The 22723-nt window shown below is 40.5% G+C and overlaps 1 protein-coding gene across 1 annotated transcript in view; it reads right to left on the reverse strand.

The window, feature by feature from the left end:
• The window catches only part of LOC102499849 (lipopolysaccharide-responsive and beige-like anchor protein), a 358799-nt gene that overhangs the window by 198420 nt on the left and 137656 nt on the right, over nt 1-22723 (reverse strand). The window contains exons 9-10 of the mRNA XM_006162336.2: nt 6846-6986; nt 5087-5206 (exon numbers count right to left, since the gene is read on the reverse strand). Of these exons, the coding sequence (XP_006162398.1) occupies nt 5087-5206; nt 6846-6986 (261 nt within the window). The remainder of the gene's footprint in view (nt 1-5086; nt 5207-6845; nt 6987-22723) is intronic.

Genomic DNA, 22723 nt, shown 5'->3' on the forward strand with positions numbered 1-22723 from the left:
ACTACCATGCCATCTGCCGACCCCATGATTATTATTATTTTTAATTTGACCAGTGAGAGATAGAAAGAAAAAGAGAGAGTGAGAAAGCAAGCCACCAGGCCCAGGACTTGAACTAAGTTTAGACATGGGGGAGGCCAGCACCCAAACCACCATGCCACCTGCCAGTCCCTACATTAATTGCTTACCACCTGCTTTCATTCTTGTCCACAGTGCTGTACATATTCCAGAACCAAAGCACTGATCTCTTTTTTCATTAACATATAATAACTGTACGTACTTGTGGGTGTATGGTGTGGTTTCTCAGTACACAAACACAATGTGTAATGATTCCACACGAGTGCTTAGTACACCTATCATCTCAGTCTTTGCCATTACTTTGTTGGATACATTCAAAAATCCTTGTTTTGGCTACTCTCAGGTTCCTAGTAAGATTTCGTTAGCTATGCTGATCCAATCGTGTATTACAACTGCAAGCACTGTCCTCTTATCTATCTGTAATTTTGTTTCCATTAGTCAACATCCCTCTGTTCTCCACCCCCCCACCTTCCTAGCCTTTCATAGTCATTTTTCATCTATTTCTTCTTTATTTTAAAGAATTACTCAATTTTATTATTTTTATTATACTTTTTAATTTGCTACAGGGCAGCTGCACTCATGAGTGAGAAAGCAAGCAACCAGGTTCAGGACTCAAACCATGGCTGGCCATGTGGGAGTCCAGGGCCTTAACCACTGTGCCACTTGCTGGCCCCCTCTCTACTTCTTTCTTTTTTTATTTTTTTTTGGAGAGGTTTTTGCTATAGGGTGCATGCATTCATCAGAAAAACAGAGAGAGACAGAGAGATAGAAAGTGAGTAATCACCACCCGAAGAGATGGCCATGCCGCAGTTGTTTCTTCTCCATTCTCCTCTCGGGATCTTGGGTACACATGCACACGCGCCTGGCATGAGTTTAAGCCACCGGGTCCAGAACTCGAACTGCAGCTGACTACATGGGAGTTCAGTGACAGCCATTACGCTAACTGCTGGTCCCATTCTCTACTTCTTTAAGGTCATTTTTTTTTCAATTTCCACACATGAAGAACATGTGATATTTCTCTGTCTTATTTCACTTAACGTAATATCCTCCAGGCTCTCCCATCTAACTTCAAATGACAGGATTTCATCCTTTTTTTCTTTTATTTTTAGATTTTTAATTTTAATTAATTAATTAATTTTACATTCATTCACTGAGCATAGTCACCACACAGAAAATATGATTTCCCATCCAGAATATACTGCATAATGGCTTAATCATACATGTTATCATCAATAATTTTCCATTTCTAGTTTCATATATATATTTTTTTTCCATATATATGCAATTTTCCCGCTATTTCTCACCCTCTGCTATTTCCCACCCTCCTCCCATACATGTTTGACTTTAGGCGTGAAACTCTGAGTCTAATAGACAAGTATCATTGAGAGGTCAGATCTGAAAAGGAATTACTAATGATGCAAAAAAATACAAACAATCCTTAGGATTCTAAAATTGGTTAATCATGGAAGACTGCTTTCCTAAAACCCAATAAAGTCTCTTCCATCTCTGAAATAAGAGTTAAGTACTAGGAAATGTTACGCTTATTTTTTTCTTTCTAAAACAAAATTATTTTTAAAAGCTATAACTGGGCCAGCCATTGGCATGGTGGTTTGGGCAGCTGGATCCCACATGGCGGACTATGCAGTTCAGTTCGGGATCTGACAGCCTGAAAACATGCTGGGGGGCCAGCGGGTGGCGTGGCAGTTAAGGCGCTGGACTCCCCATGGCTGACCACAGTTCGAATCCCGTATCTGGTGGCTTGCTTTCTTGCTTTTCCTCTTTCTGTCTCTCTCTCTCTCGTCAAATTAAATAATAAAAATAATAATGAATAAAAGTAAATGAAATAACTTTAAAAAAAATAAAGAAAAACACAGCAGATACATGTGTAAGGGTGCCCAAAGTCCTGAGAGGAGGGAGAAGGGAAGAGAGAGGATTATGGCATGACCATCCTCCATGGAGGGGGTACTTTCTTGCTTTCTCTCTCTCTGCCTCTTTGTCTCTTTCTGGTAAGCACATGCACCCTCTGCAAAATGAGCGGGAAAAAAAGGTTATTATTTACTTATATATTTCGTGACTCAGAGAGAGAGAGACTGAGTGATAGGGTGACTCTGGGCGCGTGCGCTCACCAGACAGAGAGAGACAGAGAGACAGTAAGTGAGAAATCACCCCCCAGGGGGGATGGCCACGCTGCAATCCCTTCTCCTCCATTCTCCTCTCGGGATCTTGGGCACGCATGCACACGCGTCCGACGTGAGTTTAAGCCACCAGGTCCGGGACTCGAACCTGCAATCGACCACGTGGGAGTCCAGCGACATAGCCATTACGCTAACTGCTGGTCCCTATACTTCTATTTCTCAAAAGATGTAATTAATTAAGTAGGTTTGAGTAGCGGTAAAACTCAACAGAATTTATTAAATTTATTAATTAATTTATTTTTATCTAAATATCCATTTCAAAATTATTTACTGATGATGCTAAGAGTGTAATACATAATTTCAAAATTACATATGCCTATATTATTTGTGAGAACACAAAATCCTGACAGGTAACCCAAAAGATTACTTTTGTATATATTGAAATTTTCAATAAAGTATATTTGACGTGACCAATGTTACATTCTATAGTAAGATAAAGTATATAAGTACATTTTGTAGACTGAAGTGTCATAGTTAAAAATCGCAATTGTTATATTGAAATGCTTTTAAGTACTCTGGTAACTTAGTAATATAACTTTCTTTTTTGAGAGGTATTTGCTATAGGGCGCGTGCGCTCGCCAGACAGACAGAGAGAGACATAAAGACAGAAAGCGAGAAATCACCCCCCAGTGGGGATGGCCACGCCGCAATCCCTTCTCCTCCATTCTCCTCTCGGGATCTTGGGCACGCACGCACACGTCCAGTGTGAGTTTAAGCCACTGGGTCCAGGACTCGAACCACGGTTGACTACATGGGAGTCCAGAGACATAGCCATTATGCTAACTGCTGGTCCCAGTAATATAATTTTTTCTTTTTTGAAATTTAACATTTCTCAGATGAAACTTATGTTCTCCCTACATAATCATGTATAAGTGATATTGATGAGACTATAACAAGCTTCAAAATCATAGGCATACCCCAAAAAGGCATATCTCATTATATTTAGCATGTAACACAGTATCTTGCAAAAAGAAATACTATGTTAAGAAAATAAAATAATGGAGTCAAGCAGGTGGATGTGATAATTATGGCACTGGATTCTCACAGGGCCAACCAGGGTTCAAATCCTGGGCATGGTGGCATGAAAATCACACCAGCATGTGTTAGTGCCCATTCTCCTGAAAGGAGAATGGAGAAGGGATTGAGGCAGGATCATCCTCCTCGGGAGGTACTTTCTCACTCTCTTTCTCACTGTCTCTTCAGTGAGTGTAAGCATCGTATGATGAAAAACAAAAGAAAAAATAAACAATGACCTTTAGGGTAGAAGCAAAGCCTAGTAAGGATTATATTAGCCATTGTGAAAAGTGTTTACAACAGTATAAAAGAACATGCATGTGGAGAATAATTCTTATGTCCCCTTAGTAAAATGCAAAACAGTAATAGTATAGTAAAACAGAGTTAAAAAGGAGCCATCAGGTGGTATAGTGGTTAAGGTGCTGGTTTCCCACATGGCAGACTGCAGTTCAAGTCCCAGACCCGGTGGCTTCAAACTCCTGCTGGGTGCATGTGTGTGCATACCCCAATCCTGAGAGGAGAAGGAGGAGAAGGGATTCTGGTGAATCTCTCTCTCTCTCGCTTTATCTATCTGTAGTTATGGGATTGAGAAACAAAAGAAAAAAAAGAATAATCTATTCTATTCATTTATTCTTTATTCATGTGAACAAACAAATGAATAATTAGCAGAATGAAAATGAAAGGTGCAAGACGTGATCCATTGTTCTTTGTTGAAGATGATAAATACGGCAATATCCTAATATGATTTGAGCAGCAAATACTTCAGCCATGCTTTGAGAAACCATATTGAACCCACAAAGATGTAATGATTAAATGTAAGAAAGAAATTACTTTTTTAAACACACTGTTTCTTTTTATTATTATTTTAATTTTTATTATTATTATCTTATTATTACTTTATTCATGTACCTATTTTATTTGACCAGAGAGTGACAGAGATTGAGAGTGATAGTGAGGTGAGAGAGAGAGAGAGAAGGAAAGTCACCAGGTCTGGGACTCGAACCGCAGTTGGCCATGTGGAGGGTCCAGTGCCCTTAACCACCAAGTCACCTGCCAGCCCCCATAAGGAATTTTTTTTTGAGAGTTTTTTGCCATAGGGTGCGTGCGCTCGCCAGAAGGACAGAGACACAGAAAGTGAGAAACCACCCCCCAAGGGGGATGGCCACGCCGTAATCCCATCTCCTCCATTCTCCTCTCGAGATCTTGGACATGCACGCACACTCTCCTGGTGTGAGTTTAGGTCACCAGGTCCGGGACTCGAACCGCGGTCGACTACGTGGGAGTCCAGTGACATGGCCATTATGCTAACTGCTGGTCCTGTCCCATAAGAAATTATTTTAAAAAATGCAATCCATCATGAACACTCAGCAACAAGTAAAAGAAGATAGTTTTAAAGATGGACACAGGTTATCTAAATATATACGTCGGGTTTTTCTCATGGTGTTTTTCAGACTCGGGCGTCGAGTTTGGAGCTCCACTGAGCATGCTGTCTAATAAGCTGCTATATGTTTCCTTCAACAAAAAAATAGGAAAAAACAATCCCATAACTACAGATAGAGACAGAGAGAGAGAGAGAAAAGATGAGAGACAGAAAGAGGCAAATACTCAGGACATACAGGCAGGCAGAAGCAGACACAGAAAAGCCAGACAGATTGTATAGTGGTTCCTGGCTGCTCCATTGGGGCCTCATCCTCTGAAGCTTGTCTAACAAACAGGGCTGGGTCGCAGGAGAATGAAGTTCAACGTTCATTCAATAAGAAGCACCTCGGCAAAAACATCTGGAAAACGAACCATTTCTGTACCTTAATATCGGAAGTATCACGTTGACTGTTTCGCCAAGCTCTGGAAACTGATGAGAAAGTTCGATCTGCATGATCAAATTTCCCTCCTTGCAAATTTAGGAAATACGTTGTAAAGGGTTCCTAAAAAAGACAGCAGTTTAGAATAGCCGTATGTTTACTCATGTATAAAAATGTGATTTTTAAAATAAACCTTTATCTCTAAATATTTTAATGACTAATAGGCACTAGCCAGTAATATATACCAGAAATAGAATGGGAATTCTATCTAAATTATTGCATTAAAGGTCTTAAGTTATTTTTGTTTCAGAAGTATTTCTGGGAACCAGCAGTTAGCGTAATGGCTATGTCGCTGGACTCCCACGTAGTCGACCGTGGTTTGCGTCCCGGACCCAGTGGCTTAAAACTCACGCCGGGCGCGTGTGCGTGCGTGCCCTAGATCCAGAGAGGAGAATGGAGAAGGGACTGTGGCATGGCCATCCCCCTGGAGGGTGATTTCTCACTTTCTATCTCTCTGTCTCTCTCTGTCTGGTGAGCACACGCACCCTATAGCGAAAAACCTCTCCAAAAAAAAAAAAAGGAAGTATTTCTAAATATTTCTAAAATTTGGTATTTGCCACATTTTCTACATATTTTCTTTCTTTCCCAGCACAATTTATTAATAACATTCAGACATAAACTTGATGGATAGTTTCATAGCACAGGGAAATACTCCAATATGTAATTTTCCTATTGTTATGGCTCAATATTTAATTTATGATTAAGAAAAGAAAAATGTTTGGAAGATTTAAAAGCCTCCTCTTAGTTAAAGAACACTTAAACACGTATTAGTGGATAATTGCTTGAAATTAGCTAAGCACTATAAATTACTTCTAGGATTTATGTCTGCCTGCCCCCTTCTAACAAGCTTTAATTAATGATGTGCTGCTAATGCTTTCGCAAAGAAATTACTTTCTGGTAGATGAATCACCTTTCAATTTTACAGGAACATTTCTTGTTAAATCAATATATTATCAATACACGACAGCCTCGGTGTTGCCTACAAACACACCTTATCCAATTTAGAGAAACTGAAATTTCCAAAATAGATAGACATATGCCTACGTAAATGAAATCATACTGAGTTCTTCCTCTGAACGACTACGTTTAAAAAGAACCTATGTGTGGGAACCAGCAGTTAGAGTAATGACTATGTCGCTGGACTCCCGCGTAGTCGACCGCAGTTCACGCCCCGGACCCGGTGGCTTAAAACTCACGCCGGGTGCATGTGCGTGCGTGCCCAAGATCCCGAGAGGAGAATGGAGGAGAAGGAATTGCGGCGTGACCATCCACCCTGGGGGGTGATTTCTCGCTTTCTGTCTGGTGAGCGCACGTGCCGTATAGCGAAAACCTCTCCAAAAAAAAAAATAAAAAAAGAACCTATGTGTGATATATAGGATATACAGTGATTGAATGTATAAAATAAATAAATAAATAAATAGACTCTGTGTTACAATTTAGAATCTGGTAAGGGCAGCCACTTAAAGAGGCAAATCTAAAGTGGGGAAATCCAGGTGAAATATTTTAAAGCAATTCTACAGTAATCTGTCGTAAAATACATACCACATGAGATACAGAGATACTTATTAGAACATTAGCCGCGTAAGAAGATACATATATATTTTTTATCATTCAACAGCAACGATGGTGATGTGCAACCATTGCATAGTCTCCACGATATTGAATTTACTTTGTCATGGTTCATTATCTGAACAGGACTTACTATTCTTAGTAGCCATGCAAGAACAAAACTTGCAGTTGAGTAATGAGTGCCGTAGTGGAACTTTGGAACTTGGTCATCTTCCCAGGATTCATAACGCTCTGTAAAGAAGGCTGCTCTTTTTGGATTCAAAGCACCTATTGGCTGCCAAAGAAACAGAAAACAAGAATATATGTAAGTGTAACTGACCTTTAATCTTTCTCTTTCTTCTAAAGCTATTCATTAGCAGATGTCAATATTTTTTTTTAACTAAAGTTTTTACTATATGGTATGTGGGCTTGCCAGAGAGACAGAGAGAGGCAGAGACGGAAAGGGAGAAATCACCCCTTCCAGGAGATGGCCATGCCACAGTCCCTTCTCCTCCATTCTCCTCTTGGGATTTTTAGGCACGCACGCACACATGCCCCATATGATTTTCAAGCTACTGGGGTCCAGCACCTTTATAACCATGCCACCTGCTGGCCGGGTGGCAAAGTCAATTTTAAAGTTATGCACTATTTAAGCTAATATACACTGTTATGTTGACAGACTAAATAGAAAAAAAAAATTATTTTTCAACACAAGTTAAACATGCACACTAAGTAAGTGGATGGATAAACCTGTCATTTTTCTGTCAGTCTATGTGTAGTTGAATCAGACCATATCAAGCATCTCATAGACTATTAGCCATACAATATTTTGGAAAGCACTTATGAAACCCCATTTGGTTAATAAGAAGCAACAATCAGAAACAGAATTTTGAAGCTGGAAGAATGCTTATAATGGTTCCTGAAAAGCTCATGGAACAAAACCCAGGAAGCAGTGAGATGAAGTACAAAACATAACAAAAAAAACTGTATCAAAGGGGGATTAAGAAATAACTACAGGGTACGAGCAGGTGGCCCGGTGGTTAAGGTGTTAGACACTCCCACATGGCCGACCGTGGTTCGAGTCCTGGACCTGGACCTGGTGGCTTGCTTTCTCACTTTCCCTCTCTAGCTCTCTCTTGTTCTCTGTGTCTCTCTCTGGTCAAATTAAAATAAATGAATGAATAAATAAATAAAAATTTTAAAACAAGAAATAACTACAAATTTCCATTATCAATAGTAGGAGCAAACTAGAGTAGAAGAGAAAAACATTCCTGCATAAACTGTAAAAACTATGTAAGAAGAACCGTAGACAGATGCTGAGGTTATGCTGGGAAAACAGCCCAGAAGCAGCGTGGCACCATGGCAAATACCCCGGCCTCATGGAATAATTGCGATCCCCACCCCCAAGGGTGTCTGAGAACAGGAAAACATAACAAAAAAAACTGTATCAAAGGGGGATTAAGAAATAACTACAGGGTACGAGCAGGTGGCCCGGTGGTTAAGGTGTTAGACACTCCCACATGGCCGACCGTGGTTCGAGTCCTGGACCTGGACCTGGTGGCTTGCTTTCTCACTTTCCCTCTCTAGCTCTCTCTTGTTCTCTGTGTCTCTCTCTGGTCAAATTAAAATAAATGAATGAATAAATAAATAAAAATTTTAAAACAAGAAATAACTACAAATTTCCATTATCAATAGTAGGAGCAAACTAGAGTAGAAGAGAAAAACATTCCTGCATAAACTGTAAAAACTATGTAAGAAGAACCGTAGACAGATGCTGAGGTTATGCTGGGAAAACAGCCCAGAAGCAGCGTGGCACCATGGTAAATAACCCGGCCTCATGGAATAATTGCGATACCCACCCACAAGGGTGTCTGAGAACAGGAAATGAGTAAATCCTGCAGACCACGCCTGACAACATCCTGTGAATCCTACCTGTTATTTTGAAAATCATATTTTAGCGGGAACCAGCAGTTAGCGTAATGGCTATGTCGCTGGACTCCCACGTAGTCGACCGCGGTTCGTGTCCCGGACCCGGTGGCTTAAAACTCACGCCGGGCGCCTGTGCGTGCGTGCCCAAGATCCCGAGAGGAGAATGGAGGAGAAGGGATTGCGGCGTGACCATCCCCCCTGGGGGGTGATTTCTCGCTTTCTGTCTCTATGTCTCTGTCTGTCTGGCGAGCGCACGTGCCCTACAGTGAAAATCTCTCCAAAAAAAAAAAATCATATTTTAGGGTTGTGGTAAGGAAGTTTGAACAAAAGAACTGCCTATCAAGATTCCTCCATGTCCCCTAAATTGCTTGGCATAAGACAAAAGCTTAATGAATGTTAGTTGGTTTCATTATTGTTGCTGCTGCTATTGTTATTCAAGCTCTATCAAACAGAAAAATTGTGTACGACTATGCACATGTACACTTTCTTAAGTAAGACACGGTAGTTTGGAGCTTCTCGAAGGGGTCTAGGGCTCAAAGAACATGAAGATCAATTGCTTTAGGGGCTGGCAGGGGCTGTGGTTCATAAGGTGCTGGACTCCCACATGGCCAACTGTGGTTCAAGCCCATGACCTGGCAGATTGCTTTTTCACTTTCTCTCACGTGTTTTCTCTATGGTTTAAAAAAAAAATGATAATGATGATGTTGATAAATAAAATAAAATAAATCTTTAAAAAAAGATCAACTGCTTGAAATAATGACTCATTCTTTAAAAATGTTCCTGTCTCTAGAAAATCTCTATTCCTTATGTAGAATGTGAGTATATCAATTCACTGAAAAAATGCAGGCTACGTGAGACCACTTCTCTTCGTAAGATAGGGAACAGTCCTTTGGGTTATATCTTTTGTGAAAACCTGAGAGTTAGTCATTCCTCATTTTTAAGAGAGAGCAAATATCTGATTATTTATGGGGAAAATACTCAACTAAAACAAATCGAAATTACTGGTTTAAAGACGGATATACTGAGAATTAGTCTACTGAAAATGAAGCAATGTTCAGACCAGTTTTTGAACTGCTTTTCATATCAAGTAATTTTAAGCCACATTTAAAATTTTTTCATTTTTACTATCTTTCTTACACTCATTGTTAACTATTTTTTCAAAAGTACTATTTATATTTGGTACTATTCTCTTTATTTATCAACATTGTTTTATTTTAAGCTTTTCTTTTATGTCACAAGCAGATTTTTAAAAATTTTTAGTTGATTACTATTTGAAGTCACTGTCACAGGATATTAATTTAAAATGCCATCTTATAAAACATTAGTTTCTGTATAAAAGAATTATATCCGACTTTCTAAGTGTATGCTGGTTAAGAATGAAGCTGAAGCCAAGAATTCTTTCTTTGTTACAGAACCAATTTGGAATGCCTTTAAATGTATTTTAGTTGTCGTCCCTAAAGACGGAGCCATGCAAAAGGAAAAAAAGACCAAATAAAACCACTGGATGACAAATTATATGAATTAAAAACAGGATCAATGCTTCTTTTGTATGATTCTGCAACGTATTAAGTATTCGCTTTATCTGCTCCTATTTTTATTACAATCCAACTGAGTAACCTCCCCCCCAAAATCAATAGTTATAGAATCACATTTCTTGAATATAATGCTAAAACCAATTAGGATTGATTTCACTAGCGTCTGAAAAAAATGGCCTCTGTGCAGGGATCCACAGAGGTTCTACAGTATCAATTCTGGCTGTTACTGTTACAGTTGGTTTCTGAAGCCTGCTCTAGGACAGCTATCAAGACATACCGCATTTATTTGCAGGCATATAAAAAAGAAGTCCCCAAATAAAAGGAGGTTACCAAAAAAATAAATAAATAAAAAAGAGCAGCAGAGCTGTGCAATGACAATGATACAGTATCAGCTTACTCAGAGAAGTTACAGTGGGAATACACACATTGAATTATACATTACGCGAAAGCACTGATTTATTGTGGTAATAACATCCACCTCATTAAAAGATGCTGCTTTGCTGCAGTTGGAAGGCTACATATTGTTTACTGCTATAAATTAATGGCAGTGCAAAGAAGACTGGGAACAGTCCTAACAATAGATCTGTAATGACAGTGCTGTATATCACTGCTTCCTCAGCAGCTTCATAATAAAATGGAGACAATGTATTGAGCTAATACATTCTACCATGCTGGCCCATATTTTTCTGACAACTGCTTTAAAAGATGAGCTGGATCCAACTATGTTATAATGCTGCAAAACATTTAACTAAAGCAAGAGTCGGTCGCACACCAAAGTGGATCACAGCATTTTAAAACATTGTCTAAATCAGCATTTCAAGATGTTTATTTGTTTGCTGCAAAAGAACAAGAAGTAGACACTGATGGTCCCCCTTCCTGAGACAGTATATTAAGGTAACAATTGCAAAAAACGCTTCAGGAAGGGGCCTAGTACTATCGCCTAGGTAGAGAGCTCTTTGTATCACTCAACGAGCTTGACAGGGTATTTTTAAAATCAGCACCTTTTTAAAAGAAGGAGACAAAAAACTATAGTTCATCAAAAAACGGCCATAAACGCTCTGAAAAAAAAAATCAATAGAAAATATGTATTGATTAGAGAGTATAAAAGTAGCATAATTCAAGTTTACAATCAGGAAAATATAAATAGCCTTAGGCTACAGAAAAACAACTTTAAACACTATAAAAAGCCAAACAACAGAATTATATAAGATTCTTTTTCTCTACAAAATAAAACAAACAAAAACATAACCTCAATTACAATAGTGTAAAAAATGGGTTCAAACAAAAAAAATTTAAAACTAAGTGTCAGAACTAACAAGAAAAGATATTTAAAAATGAAAATAAGCATTTGTATTAAAGAAAAGAAAAAGACAAATTAAAGAAAACCAAAACTCTTGAAAATGGTATGAATAGTCAAGAAAAATGACTCAGGACCAACAGTTAGTGTAATGGCTATGTCGCTGAACTTCCATCTGGTCAACCGTAGTTGGAGTCCCAGACCTGGTGGTTTAAACTCATGCCGGGTGCGTGTGCGTGCGTACCTAAGATCCCAGGAGGAGAATGGAGGAGAAGGGATTGCGACGTGGCCATGCCCCGAGGGGGTGATTTCTCGCCTTCTGTCTCTCTGTCTCTCTCTCTCTCTCTGTCTGGCGAGCGCATGCGCCCTATAGCAAAAACCTCTCCAAAAGAAAAAAAAGCGAAAAAGAAAAATTACTGTAATTAGAACATTTTAATGTATTCACATATAGCGAAGTTGCTATCTATGATACAGTGGTAACTCTTCTGCTTTTAAGACAGTAATGATACCATTCAAAACAGAATATGTAAAACAAAACTTTAAAAATAGTTTTGTAGGAGTATTACCATTAAAAATCACGTTTTGATTGACTTTTTTGACAAATGATATTGTTAATTTACAAAAATATTATACATAATGTAACCAGCTCAGTGCCTGACACATAAAGTAAGTTATTAGTTATAATAAATGTTTAAGGTTATTTGATCAAAAATATTCAAAGAGAAAAGGATATTAAAGGGGCCAGTAGGTGGCATGGCAGTTAAGGGCTGGACTCCCACACAGACAGCTGTGGCTTAAGTCCTAAACCTGGCAGCTTGCTTTCTCATTCTCATTCTCGCTCTCTCTCTCTGTCTCTCTGGTGAACACACGTGCCCTATAATAGTAAATTAAAATAACAATAATTGAAAAATTAAATAATCTAAAAAAGACATTAAGATAAGCTTGATAAGATTAGTAGAGTCTATTAGGAAGGAACATAATTAAACATCACAATCATCTATTGACAAAGCAGGACAAAAACATATAGTCCTATGCATTATCAGGATCCTCACAGAATGCAGCATTCCAAGTCACCGAATTTCTCCACTGCCAGAATATAACCAAAAGCAAGATGATTTTTTTAAAAATCCAGGTGCTGGGGCCAGTAGGCGGTATGGTGGTTGAAGCGCTGGATTTCCACATGGTTGACCTGAGGTTCAAGACCTGCAGCCAATGCCTTGAAAACACCAGGTATGTGTGCCAGCCTGTCTAAAATCCTAATGGGATAATGGGGGAGACGAGATTGTGGCATGGTCATCTCCCCGGGGTGGTCGATTTCTCACTTTCTCTTTCTCTCTCGGTCTCTCTCTGTGAGCACATGTACCCTATGGCAATCCCCCTCGAAAAAAAAAAAAAAAACCAGGGGTCTCTAAATTTTACCATAAAAAGCACACCAAATGTCCCAAGTTACAATTATCTCCTACATTAGTTAAAAACAAACAGTTTGGGATTTATAGAGAACTTCCAAAGGTACATACTAGACTTTTAAAAATCAAATTACTGGGACCAGCAGTTAGCGTAAGCTATGTCGCTGGACTCCCACGTAGTCAGCCGCGGTTTGAGTCCTGGACCTGGTGCCTTAAACTCATGCCAGGCACGTGTGAGTGTGTGCCCAAGATCCCAAGAGGAGAATGGAGGAGAAGGGGTTGCGGCGTGGCCATCCCCCCGGGAGGTGATTTCTCACTTTCTGTCTCTCCGTCTCTCTCTCTCTGTCTTCCTGGTGAGTGCACGTGCCCTATAGCAAAAACCTCTCCAAAAACAAAATAAATCCTTCTGTCTCTCTGTCTCTCTCTCTCTCTCTGTCTGGCGAGCGCATGCGCCCTATAGCAAAAACCTCTCCAAAAGAAAAAAAAAAGAAAAAGAAAAATTACTGTAATTAGAACATTTTAATGTATTCACATATAGCGAAGTTGCTATCTATGATACAGTGGTAACTCTTCTGCTTTTAAGACAGTAATGATACCATTCAAAACAGAATATGTAAAACAAAACTTTAAAAATAGTTTTGTAGGAGTATTACCATTAAAAATCACGTTTTGATTGACTTTTTTGACAAATGATATTGTTAATTTACAAAAATATTATACATAATGTAACCAGCTCAGTGCCTGACACATAAAGTAAGTTATTAGTTATAATAAATGTTTAAGGTTATTTGATCAAAAATATTCAAAGAGAAAAGGATATTAAAGGGGCCAGTAGGTGGCATGGCAGTTAAGGGCTGGACTCCCACACAGACAGCTGTGGCTTAAGTCCTAAACCTGGCAGCTTGCTTTCTCATTCTCATTCTCGCTCTCTCTCTCTGTCTCTCTGGTGAACACACGTGCCCTATAATAGTAAATTAAAATAACAATAATTGAAAAATTAAATAATCTAAAAAAGACATTAAGATAAGCTTGATAAGATTAGTAGAGTCTATTAGGAAGGAACATAATTAAACATCACAATCATCTATTGACAAAGCAGGACAAAAACATATAGTCCTATGCATTATCAGGATCCTCACAGAATGCAGCATTCCAAGTCACCGAATTTCTCCACTGCCAGAATATAACCAAAAGCAAGATGATTTTTTTAAAAATCCAGGTGCTGGGGCCAGTAGGCGGTATGGTGGTTGAAGCGCTGGATTTCCACATGGTTGACCTGAGGTTCAAGACCTGCAGCCAATGCCTTGAAAACACCAGGTATGTGTGCCAGCCTGTCTAAAATCCTAATGGGATAATGGGGGAGACGAGATTGTGGCATGGTCATCTCCCCGGGGTGGTCGATTTCTCACTTTCTCTTTCTCTCTCGGTCTCTCTCTGTGAGCACATGTACCCTATGGCAATCCCCCTCGAAAAAAAAAAAAAAAACCAGGGGTCTCTAAATTTTACCATAAAAAGCACACCAAATGTCCCAAGTTACAATTATCTCCTACATTAGTTAAAAACAAACAGTTTGGGATTTATAGAGAACTTCCAAAGGTACATACTAGACTTTTAAAAATCAAATTACTGGGACCAGCAGTTAGCGTAAGCTATGTCGCTGGACTCCCACGTAGTCAGCCGCGGTTTGAGTCCTGGACCTGGTGCCTTAAACTCATGCCAGGCACGTGTGAGTGTGTGCCCAAGATCCCAAGAGGAGAATGGAGGAGAAGGGGTTGCGGCGTGGCCATCCCCCCGGGAGGTGATTTCTCACTTTCTGTCTCTCCGTCTCTCTCTCTCTGTCTTCCTGGTGAGTGCACGTGCCCTATAGCAAAAACCTCTCCAAAAACAAAATAAATTACCCCCAGTCTGTATTTTGCAATTTTTGAAACTTTCTTTTTTTTCTTTTAAATTTAATTATTTTACATTCATTCACTGAATATCATCAAGTATACAAAATGTGATTTCCCATGCAGAATACACTACATAGTGGCTTAATCATACTTGTTATTGTCAACAAATAATTTTCTATTTCTTGTTTCTTATATGTATATATGTATATGTGCATGTGTGTGTGTGTATATATATATATATAAACATATATATATATATCCCAATTTCTCACCCTCTGCCACTTCCCGCTCTCCTCCTACACCATCTCTGGTATCTACAGTTGCTTTCCATTACTTTTTAAAAATGCATTTTCACAGAAAATATGTTAGCTGGTATTTACGTGTTTCAAAATTACTTATTTATGTATTTATTTATTTGCTTGTGCATTTATTCATTTGCCTGTTTATTCATTTATTTGGGAGACAGAAAGACAGTGATTGACTGGTTTCTGACAGCGTCTCTTCACGTCGGGCTCCTCCTGTCCTATCTTCCAGTCAGCCAGGACTGCAGCGGCAAGCTACTGCACCTTGCCTGTTTAGGTTGAACCAGGAATTGAACCCTGGCCTCCCATGTGGCCTCAGCCTCCGAACAGCAGCATTTTAGCAGTGTGTGCAACCAAGGCCGAGCCTAGATACCTCTACTTCTAAAATAAAAAATAACACATCTTAAGGAATTCCACTGAAAACCAGTGTAAGTCTAGGAGACTCAAACTACAATAGAACTCACGATTCATTTTTTAAGGCAATTTTATCCATCTAAGACTGCTATGTTATAAGTTGTTTTTCCTAATTCTAATAATTCTCTCTAATTTTCAAATATGGTTTAGTTTTGAAAGTTACATATATGCAAAGCATGTAGAAGAGCTGCTGACATGAACAAAATACTCAGTAAGTATAGCTGCTATTTGTAGTATTGCTGTTATCTTAACTGTAATTCCTTCTTTCCTTCAGGATTTTTAAAAAACTAATTATTTATTTAATTACATTTATTATTATAATTAGTATTATTATTTTAATTTAACCAGAGATAGACAGAGAGAGAGAGAGAAAGGGAAAGCAAGAAAGCAAGCCATCAGGTCCGGGACTCGAACCACAATTGGCCATGTGGGAATCCAGTGCCCTTAACCATCATGCCACCTGCTGGCCCCCCTTTAGAAATTTTCATATAAATGGTTACAATTTATATCAACCTTTCAGAAGCGAGGTCCTAACTACACTTGTGGTTACAAAGGGCAAGATAGTTGTACGGAATTTAGGGAATTGGTAAGGACTCTCCAAATTCTACAGAGCAGAGATCCTTTTCCCTAGCCAAGGCTTTATTAGGAAAACATTAAACCTCAATATCTGAAGATGAAAAGCAGAAGAAAAGAGGGTTAAAAAGGAAGAAAATAAAGAACTCTGGGACACAGGATCCCAGAACTAGGGCCTGTTCAAATGCTGAAGGGTGCATTGGATGCATGGATTTGTTTCATAAAATCCATGTTGTGGGTCTACAGAGGAGGGGAGATGTAAAGGTGAAAGTGGGCTCAGAAAAAGGAGGCAAAAAGGCATTAGTGCTTTCCAACTCTGCTAACGAGCTGATGGTTGGCTGAAAGCCATTGGCTCTTGTCATCTTCATCTGGAATGACTAGGAAGCTAGAAACAGCCTTTAATTCCATGATGACAGAGAAAGCCTGCCCACAGCATCTAACACGTGGTGTGCCAATAGAGGCTGTACATCATTTGCTTCATCCCTGGAAGAAGGCTAAGTCTGGAGACATTGTCAGAGAACCACTAACAACCGAGTGCAAAAGACTAGCAAGGAAGAAATAGCAAGATGGCTGGACTCAAAGTTCTTTTCAAGTCTGTCATAAAAAGCTCAGGTTAGGGACCAGCAGATGGCATAATGGTTCCGTCGCTGGACTCCCCACAGAGTTACCCGTGGTTTGAGTCCCGGAACCCATGGTTTAAAACTCATGTAGGACACATGTGCATGCGTGCCCAGATCATGAAAGGAGAATGGAGAAGGGATCAGGGCGTGGCCATCCCCCCCGGGGGGTGATTTCTCCCTTCCTGTCTCTCTGTCTCTCCAGCAAGTGCATGGGCCCTATAGCAAAAATTTTTCTTCAAAACAGAAAAAAAAGAAAAAAAAAAAAAGTCAGGTTAAAGAACTGAATATTGTTAATTAATAGGTGCGTGATATACATGAATAAAATAAAAGTTTCCAATTCTGAGGATGAAAAAAAATACACTCCCAAGAAGTGTTACATCAGAAAAGATAGTCATTATAATACTATTATTATTTATAACCAAAAAAGGTAGTGGGGAATTGAGAAAAGGGAATCTTTGAAGGGTCTTGCCACGTGACCCCTCTACCCCAGCTTGCCAGTTAGTGAGGACCCAGAGGAGCTGGGCAACGGCCTTTCCTTTTTTTTTTTTTTTTTTTTTTGGCTCCTCTTCCTCTTTCAAGGCAATGGCCACTCTTTTGTTGTTGTTGTTTAAAGATTTATTTAATTTTATTCATTTATTCACCCCAATCTTGGCCAGAGAGAGACACACGGGGTGGGGGTGGGGGGAGAAAGCAAGCCACCAGGTCTGGGACTCAAACCATGGTCATTCATGTGAGAGTGGTCAGTGCCTTAACCATTACACCACCTGCTGGCCCCAAGGCACTGGACACTCTTTTTTATTTTTTTCTTTTTTTGGAAAGGTTTTTGCTATAGGGCGCGTGCGCTCGCCAAAGAGACAGAGAGAGACAGAGAGATAGAAAGTGAGAAATCACCCTCTAGAGGGGATGGCCACACCGCAATCCCTTCTCCTCCATTCTCCTCTCGGGATCTTCGGCACACACGCACACACGCCCAGCATGAGTTTAAGTCACCGGGTCTGGGATGCGAACTGCGGTCGACTACATGGGAGTCCAACGACATAGCCATTACGCCAACTGCTGGTCCCTGGACACTCTTGATTACAGAGTAACAAGGTGGTTTGGGAAGACACCCAAGAAAAACCTATGGCATATAGCTCCAACAGGACTTTTTTTTTTCCCCCAAAACAAAACAAACCTATTATTTGTGGATATTAAGTTCTTCTTTAAATTTTATTTATTTTTGGAGTGGTTTTTGCTATAGAGCGCCATGTGCTTGCCAGAAAGACAGAGAGAGACAGAGAGACAGAAAGCAAGAAATCACCTCCCAGGAGGGATGGCCACACCACAATCCCTTCTCCTCCATTCTCCTCTTCGGATCTTGGGCATGCACACACACATGTGCAGCGTGAGTCTAAGTCACCAGATCCAGGACGCGAACTACGGTCAACTACATGAGAGTTCAGCAACGTAGCCGTTATGCCAACTGCTGGTCCCTGTGGATATTAAGTTCTAAGAGTTCTACAAATATTATCTCATTATCTTCACAATTCCTTAATACAAAGACGTATTAACAACCCTAATTTCCAATTTACAGGTGAAAAGAAACAGAGTCTGAGAGAAGTTCAGAGACCAGCAGTGAGATGCAAAGCCACCTCCCACTGGCAAATCCAAGAATGATTTAGGTTGTGACTGATGAAAATGCCGGTGCTGAGTTTGCAAAGCCATGGGCATCCTTCCCTGGAAGTTTTAGATTAAATGCTCTTTTGAAAAAAATAATATTAAAAGTTTTCTTGGTTTTGTTTTTAGTGTGCTAAGCCCAAGGAGGGAGAGAAGGGGAGAGAGAGAGACAGAGATCACCCCCCTAAGGCAGATGGCCATGTCACGATCCTTTCTCCTCCATTCTCCTCTCAGGATTTTGGGCACGCATGCACATGCGCCTGGTGTGTTTTCTAAGCTATTGGTCCAGGACTTGAACCATGCAGTCGGCAAAGTGGGATCCGGCTATCTTAACCTCCACACCATCTGCTAGCCCATATTAAAGTTTTTATCCCTACTTATATAATGTCTTTTTATTTTTGGTGGGGGAGAGGTTTTTGCTATAGGGCACGTGCGCTCGCCAGACAGAGAGAGACAGAGAGCAGGAAATCACCCCCCAGGGGGGATGGTCACGCCGCAATCCCTTCTCCTCCATTCTCCTCTCAGGATCTTGGGCACGCACACACACGCGCCCGGCGTGAGTTTAAGGCACCGGGTCCGGGACTCGAACCGCGGTCGACTACGTGGGAGTCCAGCGACATAGCCATTACGCTAACTGTTGGTCCCCCTACTTACACAATGTCTTTAAATATTACCTTAGAAGAAGGCATCAAAAACAAAAAGGAAAATAAATTATATTTTGTCTTGGGGGCACCCAAAAGATGCTCGGTAAAAAGAACTTTTAAAAAAGGAATAAAAAGGTAAGGACTGTCACTAAAGGACCCTACCTGACTCTCCTTTAAACTTTTCTGTTTGTACAGACACGTTTGTGAGCCCACATGAGAGGCTTTCATTTTCTGTGTTGCTAAAGTTGTTCAAAAAAGACGATGAATCTTAGTCTGGGTATCTCCACCCCCTGCCTTCTCCATCCCCTTCTTCTACTGGAGAAAATAAACAAATAGCCTCTATCCTTTCAGTAACATTGCCGCTGAGAGGGGGGCAGGTCTGTTCATTTCAGACGTTGCAGCTCTTTTATCTAAATGACAAGTCTAACAAGCCGCCCGATCAGCGTCTTCGCTCAGCCTTGGCTTTCAAAGTATTTCGTTAGAAGCTATATATGGCTGCGAGGGTCTGGCACTTATCTTCACATGCTCTAGATTTTATTTAATATTGTCAAGGAAAAAAATCAGCAGCAGCTACTATGGCTTTTAGAGTTAACAAATAAGCACTTTTGTTTTCAAGTCCTAGAATACTTTTTAATCCCTTGGAAACATGCTTTCCTCTAAGTGGCATTAAATATCTACCCACGATGCCATTTCCATTTAATGAACACATCTTGGGAAAAAAAAAGAAAGCAGTCCATATTCCTACACGGAATCTAAATCACTTCAAATGCTCACATTGGTAGATTTAATAGCGATGCCTCCATAGTTCTGTTACTCAGACGCATTTAATGAGAAGCAGTTTTGACCGTACGTTTTTGTCTGAGTATGACAAAGTCACATAAAATGATGAAAATAATCTGAAAATTCAATGCCAGTGCTGAGCGAAAGGACTTGGAGAACCCAAGAAAGAATCCTAAATATTTCAAGAAAATTAATAGAAATATATGAAGTAATTATGAACATGATAAACAATGAAGAAGTCCAATGTTAATATAACAAGTTATCCACTTGCAGGTATATTAATATACCCACTTGATAAACTGTTAAGACCATTAAAATCAAATAACTCATACTTTTTTTTTTTGCCATAGGATGTATGCACTTGCCAGAGAGAGAGAGAGAGAGAGAGAGAGGCAGAGACAGTGAGAGGGAAAGTGAAAGTGAGAAATCACCCCCCAGGGGAGATGGCCATGCCGCAATCCCTTCTCCTCCAGTCTCCTCTTGGGATCTTGGGCACACATGCACACACGCCTGGTGTGATTTTCAAGCCACTGGGTCCAGGACTCGAACCGCAGTCGACCTGCTGAGAGTCCAGCTATGTAACCGCTATGCCATCTGCTGGTCCCTCATCTGTACATTTTAAAATGGGTTATTAGTAACAGGAAGATGTAACTTCCTCTAGCTGCTAAAAGCTGGCTATGTGAAATAAAATGCTAACTGCTCGAGGAATAGCTGCTTTTGAAACTCTAGTTGCTTGGTAAATCATGGGGCTGTCACACAATTCGTTTCACTTTGGAACACAGCCCATCTTATTCTGTTAAGCTCAATTCTGAGCAAATCGTGTGCCCTTTCGCTTAAACCTGGGCTGGGCCAGCTGGTGGCCTGGTGGTTGAAGCAGCTGGATCCCACATGGCTGACTTTGCATTTACAGTCCTGGACCCAGTGGGCTTGAAACACACAATGGGCGTGTGTGTGTTTGCGCCAGAAAGTGAATGAAGGAGAAGGGACTGTGGGATGGCCCTACCCCTGGGGAGGAGGGCTGCTTTCTCACTCCTCCTTTCTCTGTGGGTGTGTGTCTCTCTCCAGCTAATGCAAACACCCAGGAGCAAAAACCAAAACAAACCAAAAACCTGCGCTAGATAGGTCAATAATTTGCAAATGAAGCACAACAAAATATGATTATAAAAGGAAAAAGAATTCAAGATATGTAAGGATAATATTTTATTCGCATTTTAAACAAATTAATTGCCTTTTTGAAAAACATACTAAATCAATATGAAAATTAAATGCAAAGTAGTACAAGAATAGGGACCAGCAGTTAGCGTAATGGCTATGTCACTGGACTCCCACGTAGTCGACTGCGGTTCGCGTCCCGGACCCGGTGGCTTAAAACTCATGCCGGACGCGTGTGCGTGCATGCCCCAGATATTATTTTAATATATTTTATACATTCAATCCCTGTATATCACTATAACTTGTAAAATAAATGTATCCAGCACGGATACACTTCACACCAGTCCCGTCCAAGATATTGTACATGTTATCAAGATCCCGAGAGGAGAATGGAGGAGAAAGGATAGCGGCGTGACCATCCCCCCTGGGGGGTGATTTCTCGCTTTCTGTCTCTCTGTCTCTCTCTGTCTGGCGAGCGCACGCGCCCTATAGTGAAAACCTCTCAAAAAAAAAAAATAAATAAAAATGTAGACAAGAATAGGCAAGAATCTAAATTCTGAGGAACTTTAAAACTATTAGTGGACAAAAAAATAAAAGAAAAACTATTAGTGGACTTTGGAGCCAGCAGGTGGCATGGTGATTAAGGAGTTGAACTCCCACATGACTGACCACGATTCAAGTCTTTGACTTGGCGGCTCGAAAAGCATGCCAGGTGTGTGTGCGCGCGTGCCCAAAGCCCCCAGAGGAGAATGGAGGAGAAGGGATTGCAGCATGGCCATTTCTCCTGGAAGGTGATTTCTCACTTTCTGTCTCTCTGTCTCTCTATGGTAAATGCACAATCCCTATGGCACAAACCTAAAAAACAACCAAACGAACACCTAGTGGATTTCAATGATCAAACAAGGAGATAAAATATGGTTGGGAAAGTAACTGGTGACATTCAGGAAAAAGAGGGTAACTAAAACCAATGTAATGAGACAGTTTCTAACAATTTAGCAGTTGCAACAGGTAATTCTCACAGTTTAGGAACAGTCACGGATCCACAGAGGCAGTAAAGGTGGGAAACGGTTTGAGAGTTGATTTTTAGCAATGTGGGACTTCACAGGCAAATAATCAAGGATTTAAGGGCGTTATGTTGCCAGAAAATGCCCGCACCCGGCAAGCAAAGGTCAGTGATACTCAAACTTCCTGACAATTCCCTGCCTGACGCACTTAGAATAGAAAGAAATGCACTGCTGAAACAGTCCACCCCTCAAGCCTTTCCTGAAGCTGTCCCCTCGGTGGTTCTGAAAGAAAAAGGACAAAAATAATTCCAGCTAGGTAACAGCCGGGGGGGGGGGGAGGCGCAATCCCTTCTCCTCCAGTCTCCTCTTGGGATCTTGGGCACACATGCACACACGCCTGGTGTGATTTTCAAGCCACTGGGTCCAGGACTCGAACCGCAGTCGACCACCTGAGAGTCCAGCTATGTAACCGCTATGCCATCTGCTGGTCCCTCATCTGTACATTTTAAAATGGGTTATTAGTAACAGGAAGATGTAACTTCCTCTAGCTGCTAAAAGCTGGCTATGTGAAATAAAATGCTAACTGCTCGAGGAATAGCTGCTTTTGAAACTCTAGTTGCTTGGTAAATCATGGGGCTGTCACACAATTCGTTTCACTTTGGAACACAGCCCATCTTATTCTGTTAAGCTCAATTCTGAGCAAATCGTGTGCCCTTTCGCTTAAACCTGGGCTGGGCCAGCTGGTGGCCTGGTGGTTGAAGCAGCTGGATCCCACATGGCTGACTTTGCATTTACAGTCCTGGACCCAGTGGGCTTGAAACACACAATGGG

The sequence above is a fragment of the Tupaia chinensis genome, unplaced genomic scaffold (genome assembly GCF_000334495.1).
Source record: "Tupaia chinensis unplaced genomic scaffold, TupChi_1.0 Scaffold139871_1, whole genome shotgun sequence".
NCBI classification, from domain to species: Eukaryota; Metazoa; Chordata; class Mammalia; order Scandentia; family Tupaiidae; genus Tupaia; species Tupaia belangeri.